Source organism: Eremothecium sinecaudum, chromosome III (assembly GCF_001548555.1).
Source record: "Eremothecium sinecaudum strain ATCC 58844 chromosome III, complete sequence".
Lineage (NCBI taxonomy): Eukaryota > Fungi > Ascomycota > Saccharomycetes > Saccharomycetales > Saccharomycetaceae > Eremothecium > Eremothecium sinecaudum.
This window is the reverse complement of record NC_030894.1, coordinates 1,254,411-1,272,540: the sequence shown is the minus strand read 5'-3', so window position 1 is coordinate 1,272,540 and position 18,130 is coordinate 1,254,411. Positions and strand designations below refer to the sequence as shown.

General features: G+C 39.0%; 11 protein-coding genes across 11 annotated transcripts; 6 read left to right on the top strand and 5 right to left on the bottom strand.

Moving 5' to 3' along the window:
* Positions 1–43: 43 nt before the first annotated feature.
* Positions 44–1,762, top strand: MRX1 (Mrx1p; the record flags this gene model as incomplete). The annotated part of the gene is made up of 1 exon (XM_018131008.1): positions 44–1,762. One exon carries the CDS (start codon positions 44–46, stop codon positions 1,760–1,762), a length of 1,719 nt encoding a protein of 572 aa, XP_017987104.1.
* Positions 1,763–1,972: 210 nt separating this feature from the next.
* On the bottom strand, positions 1,973–2,740 carry MAM33 (Mam33p; the record flags this gene model as incomplete). Its single annotated transcript, XM_018131009.1, has 1 exon — positions 1,973–2,740. One exon carries the CDS (start codon positions 2,738–2,740, stop codon positions 1,973–1,975), a length of 768 nt encoding a protein of 255 aa, XP_017987103.1.
* Positions 2,741–3,288: 548 nt separating this feature from the next.
* On the top strand, positions 3,289–3,654 carry SNA4 (Sna4p; the record flags this gene model as incomplete). The annotated part of the gene is made up of 1 exon (XM_018131010.1): positions 3,289–3,654. One exon carries the CDS (start codon positions 3,289–3,291, stop codon positions 3,652–3,654), a length of 366 nt encoding a protein of 121 aa, XP_017987102.1.
* Positions 3,655–3,723: 69 nt separating this feature from the next.
* On the bottom strand, positions 3,724–5,727 carry GID12 (Gid12p; the record flags this gene model as incomplete). The annotated part of the gene is made up of 1 exon (XM_018131011.1): positions 3,724–5,727. The coding sequence occupies one exon, from the start codon at positions 5,725–5,727 to the stop codon at positions 3,724–3,726; it is 2,004 nt and encodes a 667-aa protein (XP_017987101.1).
* A 189-nt stretch (positions 5,728–5,916) lies between these two features.
* AW171_hschr31974 (uncharacterized protein) lies at positions 5,917–6,444 on the top strand (the record flags this gene model as incomplete). Its single annotated transcript, XM_018131012.1, has 1 exon — positions 5,917–6,444. One exon carries the CDS (start codon positions 5,917–5,919, stop codon positions 6,442–6,444), a length of 528 nt encoding a protein of 175 aa, XP_017987100.1.
* Positions 6,445–6,489: 45 nt separating this feature from the next.
* On the bottom strand, positions 6,490–8,112 carry DLD2 (D-lactate dehydrogenase; the record flags this gene model as incomplete). Its single annotated transcript, XM_018131013.1, has 1 exon — positions 6,490–8,112. The coding sequence occupies one exon, from the start codon at positions 8,110–8,112 to the stop codon at positions 6,490–6,492; it is 1,623 nt and encodes a 540-aa protein (XP_017987099.1).
* Positions 8,113–8,929: 817 nt separating this feature from the next.
* PUT4 (proline permease PUT4) lies at positions 8,930–10,612 on the top strand (the record flags this gene model as incomplete). The annotated part of the gene is made up of 1 exon (XM_018131014.1): positions 8,930–10,612. One exon carries the CDS (start codon positions 8,930–8,932, stop codon positions 10,610–10,612), a length of 1,683 nt encoding a protein of 560 aa, XP_017987098.1.
* Positions 10,613–10,840: 228 nt separating this feature from the next.
* On the top strand, positions 10,841–11,362 carry HNT1 (adenosine 5'-monophosphoramidase; the record flags this gene model as incomplete). The annotated part of the gene is made up of 2 exons (XM_018131015.1): positions 10,841–10,895; positions 10,956–11,362. The coding sequence occupies 2 exons, from the start codon at positions 10,841–10,843 to the stop codon at positions 11,360–11,362; spliced, it is 462 nt and encodes a 153-aa protein (XP_017987097.1).
* Positions 11,363–11,647: 285 nt separating this feature from the next.
* Positions 11,648–14,152, top strand: CDC48 (AAA family ATPase CDC48; the record flags this gene model as incomplete). Its single annotated transcript, XM_018131016.1, has 1 exon — positions 11,648–14,152. One exon carries the CDS (start codon positions 11,648–11,650, stop codon positions 14,150–14,152), a length of 2,505 nt encoding a protein of 834 aa, XP_017987096.1.
* A 500-nt stretch (positions 14,153–14,652) lies between these two features.
* On the bottom strand, positions 14,653–15,384 carry PCL2 (cyclin PCL2; the record flags this gene model as incomplete). The annotated part of the gene is made up of 1 exon (XM_018131017.1): positions 14,653–15,384. One exon carries the CDS (start codon positions 15,382–15,384, stop codon positions 14,653–14,655), a length of 732 nt encoding a protein of 243 aa, XP_017987095.1.
* A 745-nt stretch (positions 15,385–16,129) lies between these two features.
* Positions 16,130–17,347, bottom strand: VCX1 (Vcx1p; the record flags this gene model as incomplete). The annotated part of the gene is made up of 1 exon (XM_018131018.1): positions 16,130–17,347. One exon carries the CDS (start codon positions 17,345–17,347, stop codon positions 16,130–16,132), a length of 1,218 nt encoding a protein of 405 aa, XP_017987094.1.
* Between the last annotated feature and the right edge of the window lie 783 nt (positions 17,348–18,130).

Below are 18,130 nucleotides of genomic sequence, written 5' to 3'. Positions count from 1 at the left end.
ATCACCATCTAAAACTTTACGAATAAAAACTATATGGTAAAGCATGTTTGGTTTAAGGTCCTTAAATAAAACTCTGCCATTTAAATCATATCTTTCCAAAGGCCCTAGAATCAAGCAAAGGCTAAATAATGTTATTAGATTGCAGCTGCCGAACAATAGTAAGGTTTTGGCGAAACCTAGTAAGAAGCATAATGGAAGGATAAAGAGGGCCACTGAATTTAAGAGTAGCAAAAAATTGCAGAGTTCTGGAAGAAGTTTTGATGATAATTTTGAGCGCTTAAAAGAAACAAAGAGTAAAGATTACATATATACAGCGTTAGGTGTGAGTGGTAATCAGTTGAAAGACTCGAAGTTGGTTGCATTAGATGTTATGAAGCTATGTAAAAAAAAGGAACTGCATAAAGCCCTGATGTTAACAAAGCTTGCTAACCGTAGAGGAGCTGTGGCGATGAATTATTTGATGGAGTTCTATATGCGTCAACTTCAAGATGGGAAGAGTGCTATAGATTTATACAACTATAGAAAGAAGTGGGGTATTCCTATTACTGATGCAACCAATACGATTCTTTTTTCAGGGCTTGCTAAACTACAGAGGCCACTTTCTAAAGCTCTCACAAACACAGTATTCGAAATTATAAAAGGATTAATCACAACGTCTCAAATGAACATAATTACGCTTAACGCAGCTTTTAACTGTCTACTTAATTCAAGTAACCCGGAGTACGTTTTTAAAGCCCTGAAACTTAAGTCTTCCAATTTGGTTTTAGACGAAATTAGCTATGAAATGCTATTAAGGGCTGCTTTATTTATCAGGAACGACTTCGAAGCTATTGATCAGGCTAACGCAGTTATTAAAAGCGTACCAAAAGAGCTAGTAACAAACAGGATTTTATTCCACTATATTAATGTTTGGAATATGCGAGACAATCCTGATCTATCGCGTACTGCATTAAACCTAATTCACAGGTTTTATAATTGTGGTGGGCTTAATCGACCTCCAAAAGCACCCGCTATAGCACGTATCCCTAATTTCGAAGAATGGTCTATCAGATCTAAGCTTTCTCTTGATGATCATATATGTGCTCTGATGTTAGAAAACTACTTCAAACGTAAATTATGGAACAAAGTAGATGAACATTTTAACTACTTAAGAGATCAGGATCCTTCCTGTTTAAATGAGAAGGCGTATTTGTATGCAATCAAAGTTAGAGCAATAGAGAAACCTGCTACCTGTATACCTTACAGTCTGGAGTTGTATAGAGAACTCCATATCAAGCAAAAGGCCGTTTCTAAATCAGTTCTACTTGCGGTGTACGAGTCCATGGCACGTCAGTTGGAAAAAAAATCAATACAGAATAATAAGACTAACTTGAATACAACGCTAAAAACAATCCATTCATTTGTGACGCAATACGATTCACTCAAGATCAATGGTACTGTGGTTTTAAATATTCGCTCATGGTATGCATACTTGAAGCTTTTATCCTACTTCAAAAAATCCAAAGCCGATTTAATACATCCTGAAAGACTAGAAGCGATTGTCACGCTATTCATATCCAGTTTTGAAAACTCTGCACTCAATCTTCAACTTAGCAACAAAGAATTGAAAAACAGTGCAAGTTACACCACCTTCGTTTATAGAGAAATCATAAGATTCTGTGAAAATTTTACAAAAAATGCTAGACCAGATTCAACTAGCCGTATTCTGGAATTCAAGTCAATGTTGCAAGAGCAGCATAGGAAATTAAGACTAGAAATTTAGATGCCTTGAAAACCAAGAACTCAATCTCATAGAAAGAAACGTTGGCACCGATATCACTTGCACATCTGCTGGGGTTCAGCATGTGAAGATATGCAGCTTTGTATTATAATCTTGAAAAAGCAAATTAATGTTATAGATTCTACAGTATGTTCATACGCTCTTTGTAAATATTAAAAGAATAGTTTAATAGTTAAATTTATAACAATCTATTTAGCTAAAAAACTTACGCATTTTTTCCAACCATGAAATGTACTCTTCATTCTCCTTGTATTCAGAGTAAGAAGTAATAAATGTGGCTAACTCATCACCAATATATCTTGATTCCAAGTACTCCTCCAAAGATTGTTGCAAGTCCTCATCTAAGTTGGAAAATGGAGGGCCACGGTAACCAAGTTCCCTTGCAATTTCTGCATCAGCAGATTGCTTTAGTGCATCTGAGGCAGAAGCATATGGAGTGACGCTATCAACATAGAAAGAGCCCTCGACAATATTCATCAAACACTCAAAAGAGACGGCACTTTGATCTTGCTTAACTACAACAACATTAATATTTGCATAGCTGTTATCCTCGATATTTTGCATTTCTTCCTCCTCTTTGCCCTCAATATACTCTTCAACAGAGTTACGGTCGCAAGGTAGGTTGGCAATTTGGGCCACATCAAAGAAAACATGTATCGTTTCATTATCGCCCTTCCTAACTAATTCCGCTATGTTGACACCATTGGATGGTACAATAGCGAAATTACTATCTTTCAAAAATTGAGACAAACCATCAGGTAGCTCTTTCTCATGATTAGAGTTTTCTAAATCCAGTTCACTCTGCAGTTTAGTTCTAATTATTTCATTATGAGAATTCAAAGTTGGAATAGTTTTGGAAAAGGACCTTGTGACACATAATGGTCTACAAACCGAGTTATAAGAAGCAAATCTCCTGCCAACAACTCTCAATGAGCCTCTAGCTGCCAAACGAAACAACATAATAACGTGATGCCTTTATAGTTTTTACTGTACCGAGACAATTTACATGAAGCGGAAAAACAATTTGCATTAAAGAAGATCTGGAAAATTTTATCTTCGTTCAAAAGAACAACCACATTATAAGATTTCAAAACGGGTCCCGGACGACATAAAAGCTGAGGGCGTCAAAATTCCAGATACAAAATTTGAAAAGCTTGAAGTGTGTGAGTGCTACACATAGAGGTTGTGGATGGGTGTTATAAATTCATTTCAGATTAGAAACCTTTCTAATTTGAAAAGTAGGAATGTGGAATTTGAATTCTAAAGAATGAAGTTAAGTTTACTAAAAGTGAACGCAATTTAATTTGGGATAAAAACTACTGATACGTTTTAGAAATACTGATTTCTTGGGAACAAAGGGTTTCCACGTTGCTGTTACATATCTAAATTAAACCATTATCGTAGTTAATGACTTACAGCATGGTTTCTTCAACAGCTCAATAGTGAAGAGCCCCCATTTATTCTAGTAACACCAATTTCTATCTTCGTCACCAGTATCGGTTCTTCTAATGTGTTGTTGTACTGCAAGCGATATTTTATTGTGTATAGTTGCTACCATATTTCCACCCTTAGCCGTTTGGTTCAGATCTGGTTTATTTTCAGCACCTTTACTACTTAACATTATATTGACATTATTAGGCTTTGCACCAGGTGTTGTTCATGCTTTTTATCACATATCTATAACAAGTCCCTTGAGGCGTGAATATTGCGAGCAACAAGGCTGGGCAGTATTGTCAGCTAGTGATCAGAACACTGCTTTAATGGGGACTGCACAACAGCAGCCTGTATTACAGCCCTACCAGCAAGTACATCATAAAGTACAGTATAAATCAGAACAACAAGGACTTCCTCCACCCTACACAGAATCGGTATGAATTATGCCAAGAGTGCAGCTATTTAAATACATCATTTTAAGCTTTCATATTTGTTGAACAAATTGAGGATCATATTTCCATTTTCGAACGCTTTGCGACTTCTCCATCATCTGCCGTCCTTAAACGTTTTCTATTTGGCTCATAATCTAAGAGCACAACCTGTTCTACAATTTTGTCTCTGCTGTTCACTTTTAGCCTGTCACGACAGTGCATTTTCCCCAGCCTTTGATGACTATAAAACTCTGCATGTAAGACGCTTAGTGTACCTGACACTGTTGTTACGATGGCATCCAATGTGATATCGTAAACGCTTTCGCATTCTTGACATTTCTTCATGGCCGTAATAACCACAGCAATATCGTTGATCAATCCGATTTCGTAGTCAATAATTTTAAAAGCCTCAGGGTCGTTTTTTAACAAATCATGATTATTAACCAACTTGAATCTGTCGATAAGCACGACTCCGAAGGTGTCGAAGATTAGGCAGAGGGAGTTGGTTATCATAAATAGTTTTTTAAAGGAAGACAAATTCAGTATTGCCCACTGTGCTTCTTTGTCAGTGTTACCTTTGCCAATGCTATGAAAAGAATCTAGTTTCATCAATGGCTCGTCAATATACTTTGGTCGGAAAGCTGTTAAACACAAAAATTTATCCAATGTAATAATATCCATATCTTTGTATTCATCAGTCAAGAATGAAGTCCTGGTATTATCTTGTTCATCTTCAGTATTACCGCATTGAGATGGGTTTGCTCCTAATTTTGTATTAACAATTCTAATATCCACAGGACAGGTATTTTGACGCAAACATCGGATGAATCTATCAGTTGCTGAGTTGCTATAGCAGGGTGGACTTTCTACACTGCGTTCCAAAATGCTTCTCCTGAGCGAATTACTTCTTATGGAGTTGTCAGCGGACCCGGTAAGGCTTCCTCTTGACGCTGGCCGCTCGCGATCCCCATCATATATTTGCACTTGCCTATGGAATAATCTGTACAAGTCATCCTTAGTATTGCCTTGGTGCTGTCTCCAGACACACGAATAACTCAACTCTGCAACATAATCATTCGTCATTAAGGAATTCCACGTCCGCGGGTCCATGTCTGTTTGTATTCCTCTGAAATCGAAACGTAAAAAGTCAAGAAATTTGCTGTTGTAAATTTTGGTACTGGCCTCATCAATATCCTGCACCTCCTGTGGAAACCGTCGTAGTACTGCTTTTTTAAGCTTAATGAATTTAATGAAGAAATCTGTGAATAGTTTTGGTAGATGAATCTTATAAATCGTCAATGGAATCCTTGGAGCCATCGCAATAAAACTGAACCTATCGAGTGGATTAATTCTGAAATTCGACACCTCCTTCTTCAAATTTACATAAATGCATGGTTTGAAATAGTGTATATTTGGATACAATATTTTCAGTTGTGGGTATATGGATATCTGCTGTCCCATTGGAAGGCAATAATAGCATATATGTTGCAACTTAGTACGTCCTGTAAACTTAGAATATACTAGTAGTATTCCTTCCTCAAACCTACTATAATCCCTAGCATTAGGCATAGCAACATCAAAAAGGTCGGGAGTCCCCATTGGATTGTAGATATTTTCTATTTGGATGTAGTCACCCGGTAAGTTTAAAATAAATATATACAAATCACCGTCCTTTGTGCAGCAGTAAAGTAAGCCATCCTTATACTCCAACCCTGCTATAGTTAAATCCAGCATATCACGTTCATGGGCAACAGGAATGCACGTAAGAATAAAATCAGGTTTCATTTTCATTGCCTGAGACACCTTGTAGCGGTAATCCCTAAATATCTCAATGATTCCATTAGATTTTGCAACCAATAAGTAATCAGATGAATCCATCAAACCACCATTTTGACATTCTGGAACTATTAGCCTATCTCTAGGCTTCAAATAACAGAATTTCTGAATTATTACATTTTTGTCTGTGTTACTATCCAATGTGACTGGCAACGGAGTTAGCACATCGTCTTGGAATTTGAATAACCTGTACCCTGATATGGCATCCTTACCATTAGCAGGTACTGAAACACCAAAGGTGATCATATTAGCGTGAACCGAGAGTTTTGTTTGTGTCCTTATGTTAATGTTGATGTGTCGTAACTGTATAATTGTATGTGCATCTTTATAACCATTAAACCGCACGAGGCGCTTAAATTTCAAAGATGTCGACTACTAAAAAGGCCTCTATGATCGCATATATACAAGATAAGAAGGAGAATTAAGTAATATAGTATGACTAAAGTAACTCACCCCAAGCTTGCTTCTTTTGTTCTGGCTAGGAGATTATATCATATCCGGTGTTGGAATGAGTCCAAATTATTGGTTGACCGTCGATCAAAGTTTCAGGGCCGGTGCTGTAGAATAACTAACGTCGGCGATGTAATGCTTGTACTAAACGAGCTTCTTAAACATAATAAAACTGTGGCAAAGGCGTCCCACCAACATATTTATGCATGGAGAACAGCAGATGTAACAGCAGATGTAATACCGAAGTCTTTAAAGGACAAGACAAAACGCACACAGTCCACAACGGAACTGGCCATTAAAAATTTAAACCAGGGGTGTGCAGATTGCGGAGAGGCTGGAGCTGGCTCTGTTTTACTAAGAGCACTAGAGAGAAGTCAAATAGTTAATGTTTTACTTATAGTTACACGTTGGTACGGGGGAACACCGTTAGGCCCCAAACGGTTTAGAAATATATCCTCTGTTGCAGTTGAAAGTTTAAAAAAGGGTGGATTTATAAATTCAGCAAGTATCTAGTTTATATAAATACATCTAATGTCTATAGTAAATTACCTCCACTTTCTATAAATACTTGTAAGGGTTTAAGATACCATTTGGATCAAACTGTCTCCGAAGTGCCTTCATTATACGGATTTCCGGTTCAGATTTGCTATAAGAGATGTACCTCTTTTTCTGGAAGCCCAATCCATGTTCAGCACTGATAGAACCATTCTTTGAGGCAACATATTCGTATACAAATGGCTCTAGTGCAGCCTCGACTTCCTTACAATAACCTCTAACTGCAACATTTAGATGTAGGTTACCGTCACCGAGGTGTCCATATCCTATTGATGTTATAACGGGTTTGCTGGAATCTTCCATACTCATCAATCCCTTCTTGTCCAATTCCTCATTTGCAGCTTCCACTAGTGAATACAAATCCTTCAGTGGCAAAGAGACATCATATTTATAAACACCACCTCCAGCAGTACTAGCCTCTGGAATGAATTCTCTCCATTGCCAGATATTGCGGAAATCGGTCTCATCTTGTGCAATGATACCATCTAAAACTAATTCTTCGTTCATGGCATTCTCTAAGAAAGTCTCCAACTTTGCATCATCGTGTTCCTTATTAGATCCCGAGGTTTCGATCAAAATGTAAAACGGAAACTCATCTTCTAGTGGAGAGGGCACATTCTTTAGGTGATGCTTAGTCAATTTCTGAGAGCTTGCATCCATAAATTCAAACGCAGAGAGAACTTCACCTAGTTCACTTCTAGCCTTAGTGAACACTTTCTGAACTGTCTCATAACTGTCAACACCAAGGTAGCAAACATTAAATGCCAATGGCCGTGGTGGACACAGTATAGAAACACCTGTAATAACACCTAGTGTTCCCTCAGAACCAATAAATAGTTGTTTGATATCGTAGCCAGTATTATCTTTACGAAGAGCATCCATAGAGCTTACAATTTCACCATTAGGCAAGACCACTTCCAAACCCAACACACTGCCGTGCAATGAACCGTACCGCAACAGTCTCAAACCACCAGCATTAGTTGCTACTAAACCACCAACTTGGCATGAACCCTTGGCTCCCAAGTCTAGTGGAAAAATATGACCCTTCTCTGCGAGAAATTGGTCAGCATTTTCAAGAATTAGACCCGCATCACACTTGAGAATCCCACTCACTTCGTCAAAATGACGAACTTTGTTAAGTTGAGAGGTACTGAGCACAACCTCATCGAAAACTGGGACAGAGCCGCCCACTAATCCAGTGTTACCACCCTGAGGCACGACAGCAATCTTCTGTTCATTACAGTAGGAAAGAATCTTCGACACATTTTCAGTACTCCGAGGGCGTAGCACTAACCGCGACTGACCTCTGTACTTCCTCATCCAGTCTTCATTGTAAAATTCGAGATTCTCCTCATCTCCCGCTTCCAGTATCTCTTGAGCAGAAAGAATACTTTTGAAGTACGATATATCATCAACGGACAGGCGTTTGAAGTCAGCTCGCTTTACATATGGGTTTGCATCCGCCGTTAAACGTGGCGCTCCACCGCTACTATAATGTCTAGACAACAGAACCAATTTCGAACTACAATTACTTCTCAACGAGTGACCGGCATGACGCAGCAGTATAGGTCGCACAACAGTTGCCCCACATCCGGCTAATAGCGTCCGTAATGAACCAGGAACCATCTTATCCGAGTGATATAATATTGATAAGCATCTATAATCGCCAGAAATCGTAAATCAAAGCCTTTCATTACTAGGGCCATATATTTTTTTTTACCACTCGGGTAAGCTCCGCTGTTACCCGGAAAACTGACGGTTGAGTGTTCCCGAAGTCACGTGTGGACCTGGGGAAGATTCCCCACCTTTTGAGTTCCTTTCACTGTTCCTTTTGTTTAGTTTTTACGTCATGCGTAGAATCCTTAAAAAAGGAAAAATTGCAACCCCCACGCTAGTCCATTGCCGAAGCACAGAAATGCGGCTCATTTTTAACAATTTCCCCACTAATAGGCTTGTACCAAAGAAAACGCCCCAGTATTATTCATCCATGATTTTCTGGGTAATACTATGTTAATTATTGTAAAGGTCAAACATAGAATTCGATGTAGCCAACGTTTAACAATTTTCTCATTATAGCATAAATTACTGGTCACATACCGCAATACACGTTGATTGTAACAACGGACATATGTTGCACGAAATTAAGAAAAGCAACACAATAAAAGGAGAATTATCAACTACGTAATCTAAAATTTTTAACTTTCAGCAGTAGATAGACTATCATGATATATATATGTACAGTAAACATACGTTAGTCGAGCGATGAAAAAAAGCTTATCTAGATACGGCTTATAGAGATCATTTTTGATTTGTGATTTTTCTTTGTCGAAACCAGTATAAAGGCGAAGTTATTTCACACTACCAATCGACAACGCTCGTGATCAATTTTAAGCCAATTACTTTTTCGGTTCAATTGACATTGTATTAAATAGGTTACTGCAATATGAAGGAAAGTGCTACGTTGAAGGAAAAGAATGTAGATAATGGCAACGAAATAGTACAGGCCGATGAAGCATATAAGGCTGCCTATCGACTAGAAACTAATGCAACCTCAACTTCAGAATACAGTGAGCAGCAATGTGAACTAAAAAAAGGGTTGTCGAATCGTCATGTTCAATTGATCGCTTTCGGTGGTTGCATTGGAACGGGATTATTCATAGGTACCGGTATTACTCTGCGAGAATCCGGCCCAGTGCCTTTAGTGCTCTCGTTCGTTATCATTTCTACTTTTGTCTACCCGATCATGTGTTCGCTGGCGGAAATGATCTGTTTTCTTCCTCAGCAGGGTGCTGTTGCGGATCTTGTTGCTAGGTATGTTGACCCAAGTCTGTCATTTGCGACGGGATGGAATTACGCGTATGCTAATGCAATGATTGTTCCTGCAGAGATGACTGCTGCTGCAAGTATTGTAAGGTATTGGACAGATGCAGTACCCGTAGCCGTTTGGATGGCTATATTTTTAGTGCTTATTGTTGCATTGAATTTCACGGCTGTACAGTACTACGGAGAGTCCGAATTTTGGTTTTCATCTATTAAAATTATTTGTATTTTTGTCTTATTAATTGTAAGTGTGGTTATATTCTTTGGCGGTGCGCCAACTCATGATAGAATCGGTTTCCGATACTGGAAAAATCCGGGGCCATTTGGACACTATATTGCAGAAGGAGCTACTGGAAGACTTGCCGATGTTTGGACTGCTCTTGTGCGCTCTACATTTTCCTTTATCCTCTCTCCTGAGCTAATTGGGCTGGCGTGTGTGGAAGCCAAGGATACCAGGCGTAACATTGAAAAGGCTTCTAAAAGATTTGCCTACAGAATTATTTTCTTCTATGTCTCCTCTGCGCTTATGATCAGTGTGATCTTGGCAAGCAATGATCCTAAATTAGTGGCGGCTTTAGATAGCAACGCGCCAGGTGCTGCCTCATCTCCTTTTGTTCAAGGTATTGCCAATGCAGGGATTCCAATTATGGACCATGTCGTTAATGTCGCGGTTCTTACTGCTGCTTGGTCGGCAGGTAATTCATTCTTATATGCGTCATCCAGACTTGTCCTTGCGCAGTCTAAGCAAGGTAATGCGCCAAAATTCTTAGGCAAGATCAACAGATTTGGTACACCTTATAACGCTGTTGCTGTGTGCTCTGTCTTTGGAGCGTTGTCATTTCTGAATGTCTCCAACTCTACCGGGCGTGTTTTTACATGGTTAACTAATGTCAGTACCATTTCTGGGTTTATCGGATGGGCTATGATAGGGATTTCATACATACGTTTCAGAAAAGCTGTACACTACAACAATCTGCAATCTAGATTACCCTACAGAAGTCCACTTCAACCCTACTCCGCCTATTACGCTGTGATTGCCGTGAGTATTATAACGATAACGAATGGATACCGTGTTTTCCTCAAAGGGCAATGGAATACGAGTAACTTCATTGCCGCATATATCAATTTACCTATATTCTTTGGACTTTATTTAGGGCATAAACTGTACTACAAAACCCGTTGGTATATTCCTCTGGAACAGATTGATGTTATTACTGGCCTCGAGGAGGCAGAACAAGAAAGCAGTATGTCCAATTTTGTTCCACCAAAGACCCTCTGGCAGAAGTTTATATATTGGTTATTGTAAGAGTATCTGTGAAACAGAGGATAAAACTATAAGCAGTAGCTGATAATCTTTAAGGATATGTTAGTAATGAACCTATATAATATGTATAACAGTTTTAGTATATAGGCGTTTTAGCGCCTTTTTTCTTTTTACAGCGCAATTGTTGTGATATTTTTCCCTTAAAATATATTCATGGTTATAGCGTCAACGCACATAGTATGTGATAAGACGAGTCTACAAAAACGAAAAATGGCTACCCCCGTTGTTCACGATGCTGCTTGTATCTTCTGCAAAATCATTAAAGGTATGAAATCTAGTGTAAATCACGATCTAATGCACTTTACTAACGTTTTACTATGAATAGGAGAAATTCCTTCTTTCAAGCTAGTTGAAACCCCTCTGAGCTACTCTTTTCTGGATATCCAGCCCACAGCTGAGGCACATGCTCTTATTATTCCAAAGTATCATGGAGCTAAATTACATAATTTACCTGATGAGTACTTGGCCGACATCTTGCCAGTTACCAAGAAAATAGCTAAAGCTATCGGCATTGACAATGATGGCCCAGACGGCCCAGGTTACAATATCCTACAGAACAACGGTAGGATTGCCCATCAGGTTGTTGATCACGTTCACTTCCACCTTATCCCAAAGAATGATGAGAAGACTGGTTTAATTGTTGGCTGGCCTTCAATAGATACTAACCTAGACAAGTTGGGACAACTACACAAGAAGCTTCTTGAAAACCTCGAAAAAGGAGAAGCTGCCTGAGCGTAGTATTACCTTCTGACCCAAACGGTCACCGTATAGTTTAGTCCTTGTGTATTTATTATTATTAGTATACCACGTTAATCACATGTGACGATTGTTAAACTTCTATAGTGTTCCGCGTTTCTGTCAGCTCCCACCCCCTTGGGTGGCAAAATCGGAAAGGCATAGACGAAATCCCCTTTGATGTCTTACAACTACAATTGTAAGTAATAAAATCACAGAGAAGCAGATATACACTTACGTGCTAAGCAAGTACGTATACATTAATATCACTGCATTAATACCATGGCCAAAAAGGAACATAAGAAGTTGTTAGATGCCTCGGGTGCTGCTCCTAAAGAGGAGGACGCTACCGCCACTGCAATTTTAAGAAGGAAGAAGAAAGATAACTACTTGCTAGTAGACGATGCTACCAACGATGATAATTCGGTAATTGCAATTAACTCTCAGACTATGGATTTGTTGCAATTATTTCGGGGAGATACAGTTTTGGTGAAGGGTAAGATGAGGAAAGATACCGTGTTAATTGTGTTGATTGACGACGAATTGGCAGATGGAGTTTGTAGAGTTAACCGTGTTGTGCGTAATAACTTACGTGTAAGACTTGGTGACTTGGTTTCAATCCATCCATGCCCAGATATCAAGTATGCGGAAAGAATCTCGGTGTTACCGATCGCGGACACTATTGAAGGGTTAACTGGTAATCTATTTGATGTTTATTTGAAACCATACTTTGTAGAAGCCTATAGGCCGGTTAGAAAGGGTGATCATTTTATTGTTAGGGGTAGTATGAGACAAGTTGAGTTTAAGGTCGTTGACGTTGAACCAGAAGACTACGCTGTGGTTGCGCAGGATACCATTATTCATTCAGAAGGCGAAGCAATTAATAGGGAAGATGAGGAAAACAACATAAATGAGGTCGGTTACGATGATATTGGTGGTTGTCGTAAGCAAATGGCACAAATTAGAGAAATGGTCGAGTTGCCGTTAAGACATCCTCAGTTGTTCAAAGCTATTGGTATAAAACCTCCTAAAGGTGTTTTAATGTATGGGCCACCGGGTACTGGTAAGACATTGATGGCTAGAGCGGTTGCTAACGAAACTGGTGCATTCTTTTTCCTAATTAACGGTCCAGAAGTCATGTCTAAAATGGCCGGTGAGTCGGAATCTAACTTAAGAAAGGCTTTCGAAGAAGCCGAGAAGAACGCCCCCGCAATTATTTTTATTGATGAGATTGATTCTATTGCCCCTAAGCGTGATAAAACTAATGGTGAAGTCGAGAGAAGAGTCGTCTCTCAATTATTAACACTGATGGATGGTATGAAATCCAGATCTAATGTGGTAGTTATCGCTGCTACCAACAGGCCAAACTCGATAGATCCTGCTTTAAGAAGATTTGGAAGATTCGATCGTGAAGTTGATATTGGCATTCCAGATGCTACTGGTAGATTAGAAATCTTGCATATTCACACTAAGAACATGAGATTAGCTGATGATGTTAACTTGGAGACCTTAGCAGCTGAAACACATGGTTATGTCGGAGCAGATATCGCTTCCTTATGTTCTGAAGCTGCTATGCAGCAAATTAGAGAAAAGATGAGCTTGATTGACCTAGATGAAGATGAGATCGACGCCGAAGTGCTTGATTCTCTAGGAGTTACCATGGATAACTTCAGATTTGCCTTGGGCAACTCTAACCCATCTGCTCTACGTGAGACCGTTGTTGAATCAGTTAATGTCACCTGGGATGATGTTGGTGGTCTAGATGACATCAAGAAGGAACTAAAGGAAACAGTTGAATACCCAGTATTGCACCCAGATCAATACATTAAATTCGGTCTTTCACCTTCAAAGGGTGTGTTATTCTATGGTCCTCCTGGTACAGGTAAGACATTATTGGCTAAAGCTGTAGCAACTGAAGTGTCAGCTAACTTCATCTCTGTTAAGGGTCCTGAATTGTTGAGTATGTGGTACGGTGAATCTGAGTCCAATATCCGTGACATATTTGATAAAGCCAGAGCGGCAGCACCAACTGTCGTTTTCTTGGATGAGTTAGATTCCATTGCAAAGGCTAGAGGTGGTTCCATGGGTGATGCCGGTGGTGCTTCGGATAGGGTTGTGAACCAGTTGTTAACCGAAATGGATGGTATGAATGCTAAAAAGAACGTATTTGTTATCGGTGCAACTAACAGGCCGGACCAAATTGACCCGGCTATTTTGAGACCAGGTAGGTTGGACCAATTGATTTATGTCCCACTTCCTGATGAAGCTGGTAGAATGTCTATTTTAAAGGCACAGTTGAGGAAGACACCGTTAGAGCCTGGCTTAGACTTGTCGGCAATTGCAAAGGCTTCCCAAGGTTTCTCTGGTGCTGACTTGTCCTATATAGTTCAAAGAGCTGCCAAGTTTGCAATTAGAGACTCTATTGAAGCTCAGAAGCGTGCCCAAGAAGAGAAAGCAGCAAAGGTTAAAACCGAAGATGTAGAGATGTCGGACGCAAACGCCCCTACATCTGAGGACGAAGAGATAGATGCTGTTCCATATATTACAAGAGAGCACTTTGCAGATGCAATGAAGACTGCTAAGCGTTCAGTTTCAGATGCCGAGCTACGTCGTTATGAAGCATATGCCCAGCAGATGAAAGCCTCCAGAGGTCAATTTGGCAACTTCTCATTTGGAGATGCGGCCGGTCCCGGTACAACTTCTGGAGCCACTAATGGCGGTACTGAGGGTGCCGCAGGCGCTGCATTCAACAACGATGCTGACGAAGATGATGATTTGTACAGTTAAAGAAAGAAATGTTGAAACAAAGCAACCTTTATTATCCTGCAATTCAATCACTATAAAAGGTAAACGTTTATCTACTGTATATTTCACGTATTGTATGTTACCTCTTAGGAAATAAAAAGAATCTTAAAAAGAATCTCATTTACAATCTATAGTGCTAGTTGAGTGGATAGGCATCACTAAACGCAATTAAGTATTATATTCGCCTTTAGGTTGACTAAGTATTATATATAGTATACATATGCTTTAATGTTGTGCTCCATATGTCCATGGCGGTTGAGTTAGTCAGAATCAACAACTCTAATACAAACTCACGACCTGCGTATGCTTTTGATAAAAGTAGATCCGTTACCTTGTAGGCAAAGAAAAGGATTGGGATGTAGTCATTCTAGCGCGTTTTAAGAACCCCCGACAAAAAACTGATCTTTTAATCTCTATCTCGACTAACTTCAACTACTACGGCATGAGGAGCCCGAGTGCCCTCAATGCCCATATCTGCAAATTTAGTTTGGTATGCAATCTCTTATCTTGTCCATTATAATACCCGATGAAAAAGTGACAGGAGTACGAGGAGACGAGAACTTTGAATTCATGGATATTGAACCCGAATAGCAGTTAGACTCGGTAATACCAGAACTGTAGGTCCTGGGCGACTCCAAAGAGTACATATCACTATGCATATAGCCCGTTTTGTGTTGTCGAAATAGGAGATCTTCTGCCGGTGGTAGCGGACATAATTGTGCCGCAAGCTCCTCTTTAATAGGATTTAGGAAATGCGAAAGACATGCAACAAGATCTTCCGTAGTAATATTTATCTCCCAGTTTAGATATGCCAGCAATTCTCTCTCAATCATGTTCATCTCCGCAAGATCAAGTAAATCATTAGTATACTCGCACCAGTGCTTATTCAACGGTGATGAATCATTTAGATATTTCGAAGCCAGTACTAAGCAACCTGTAAAAATCCTATGCCTAGTAGTTTCCATTCCATGAGCATGGGCTGGGATAATATTTTTAAGCTTACTCAAATAAACAGTCGTAGCCATCAGCGTAGGGGTTTGAACATTAGAGCCCCTGACTAACTTCACAATATAATCGACCAATGGTACAACAGGTTTCTTCCCTGACCCATGCTTAATCTGAATAGTAGAAGCCGTCGTAGCAGCTAAGAAGTTTATCATATCCATGTTAACCGGTTTCGACGTAAACCTTATTATTGCCTCATATTCCAACATACTGACAAAATTCCACACTAGTAATCAAAGACCTTTCCAATACGATACTGCAATAAATTCAAATATGTAGCAGTATAATAACTTTGATCATATATACAATATATGTATATGATGATAAATTAAGAATGTTAACTTTCTTCGAAATTATGGCTAGCGCTGCTATGGATATAGAACAGAATTTATCCTTGTCCAGCAATGCATGTCTTTAACCAAGCCAGCTTCCTCCATAAAACTTTAAATGTCATATCCTTCGGAACAGATTTTCAAATCAAATGCAGGCCTATTCCTATATGCGTTCCTGCTATTCTTAATTAATTGACTAAATCCATGTACGGAATATTGACCAGCATTTTGTTTTATAAATCCAATTTTGGCAATTAAATCTGTTCAGTGTTCTAGAAACCAGCTGGACTATAGATTGTAAAATCTCGGGATATATCAGAATGTACGAAGAGGATGATGAAACACGCGTAAAACAAATGTAAAACAAATGTAACAAGCGTAAACAAAAAGTGCACGAATGCTGAAGCAGCCTCAGACATGCATAAAACAAGCCTCAGACAAGCCTCGGACACTGCTAAAGAATAATTTCAGATGAATCAGAATAGTACAAAATATGGCATCTTGTTATTTTGCCTTTCACTTTCTCGGTTACTGTAACATAGAAAAAACCCTTGGTACATTTTTTTTTGAGAATCTGCAGGAATCAAATTCTCCACGCGGTAATCGATATTGCAGAGAGGGGTTAGGTCGACACTGTTTTGATGATATGGACGACAGGCTGTTCATCTGGATAGTAGAAGAATGCTAGGGAGATCAAAGCATACATAGTTAGAGACATAACACCTTCTAGCCAGTTGGATTCGCCGTCTAATATCAAGTAGTTGGATAAAAACACACTTATAAAGAGGGTAGTAGTTTCGAAGGTTGAGAAATTTAATGTCATTGGGACGCCTATCAGCCACCCCGTTAACACCATGAATGGTGTAACAAAAAGTGATATTTGTAGAGAAGATCCAATAGCAACCGTCAATGCCAAGGACATATTGTCTTTAGTAGCTACGATAACACTCGTAACATGCTCAGCGGCATTTCCTATGATGGGGATAACAATTAACCCGATAAATGTTTTAGATAGCCCTGACGTAGCGACTATATCGTCAATTGTACCCACTAAGAAATCCGCGCTGATTGAGATGAGGATTGTGGATACTACAAGGAAGATGAATGACGATTTCGCGGTTAGCTTTTGACTATCCCTATCTATTCTTTCCTCCACTACTTCCTGCTCTTCGAAAAGTGGATGATGAGTGTAGAGTTGGAAGTACAAAAACAAAACGTACACCAATAAAAGCATCATCGAGGTACCCCTAGAAAGCTTTAATAGTTTATCATTTATCAATGCTGCCATTTCATTGGTGTCGTCACTTATTGTCGCTTTAAATGCGGCCGGAATGAGTAACGATGCACAAGAGATAGTCAATAATGAACTCATCGTCTGGGCTGCGGTCTGGTTGAACTTCTGCTGAGTCCTGCCTAGACCACCAAATAGAAAGCAGAAACCTAGCACTAACAATAAATTCGATAGTAAAGAGCCTAGCATAGATGCCTGGACAATACGAACCTGTCCACGCTTTAAGGCAATTATAGAAACAATTAGTTCAACTGCATTACCTAAAGTAGCATTCAAAAGTCCACCTATGGTGTTCCCAGTTTTAGCAGAGAGTTCTTCTGTAGCATATGCCAATATGCCTGCCAAGGGAATAATTGCAAGAAAGTTAAGCACGAACACCCATGTAGTAGATAACTTTCCATATCCAAAAATCAACCCCAACGGTAGAAATACTAGCATATAATTAATTGGAGAGGATTTAAAAACTACCTTACAATCACGAATCGCATTTTGTAATGGATTTCCAGTAGAAGAACTTTCACGCCCGTTGCTTAACAAAGGTGCATTCATTATTCTGCTAAGATGTGTAACTGTTCTAGTACTTTGTAATATTTAGCTGTAGTACTTTTTCAATTTCTTGTTTAAAAGCCAAGGTGATGTCAATGATTTTATTTTTGCAACTTAATACACGTCGAACATATGCTGGTTCTTACTCAACAAAAGCGGCAATCATAACCAATGCTTATGGAATGTATAATAAATACTGTCCTTAGAAAAAACTTAATTCACAAAAAGGTTAACTACCTAACTTGCTTATGAAATACCGATACACCCACAGCCATGGAAAAATACATGTTGGGGTACATTTGTGGCCCTTAAGCCCCCTAATAGTTAAGTAAGTCCTTTCAACGTGATGGAGTTAGGTCTATTCTAATTTACTAAGATACTACTTCTAAGTTATACTTGCGTATACTTCCTATGGTAATTTCACTAGATAAATTCTATATAAATAATGGCGCCAAGATCGGCTTGAAACTAAAGGAGACTACCACCTAAAGAAGCTCGAAGAAGAAGAACGATTCGCCCAAATTACTAAAGAAGTTCTATATGTCAAAGTGGGCACGTAGCTTGTAATGTATCTTGCTTGTTATTTTAAATTTGTAACAAAATATTCGAATATACTTTTCGTTTATTTATAATCTTATTCCACATAACAGTGCAATGCGAGTATTCACGTTACATATTTCCAGTTAAATATGACTAAAATGCGTTGCTAGTTAAAGCTCAAATAATACTAAAAAAGGACCGGTGGTTTAGAGATCCTTTGAGTATTCAACGCTTCTCATGACAAAT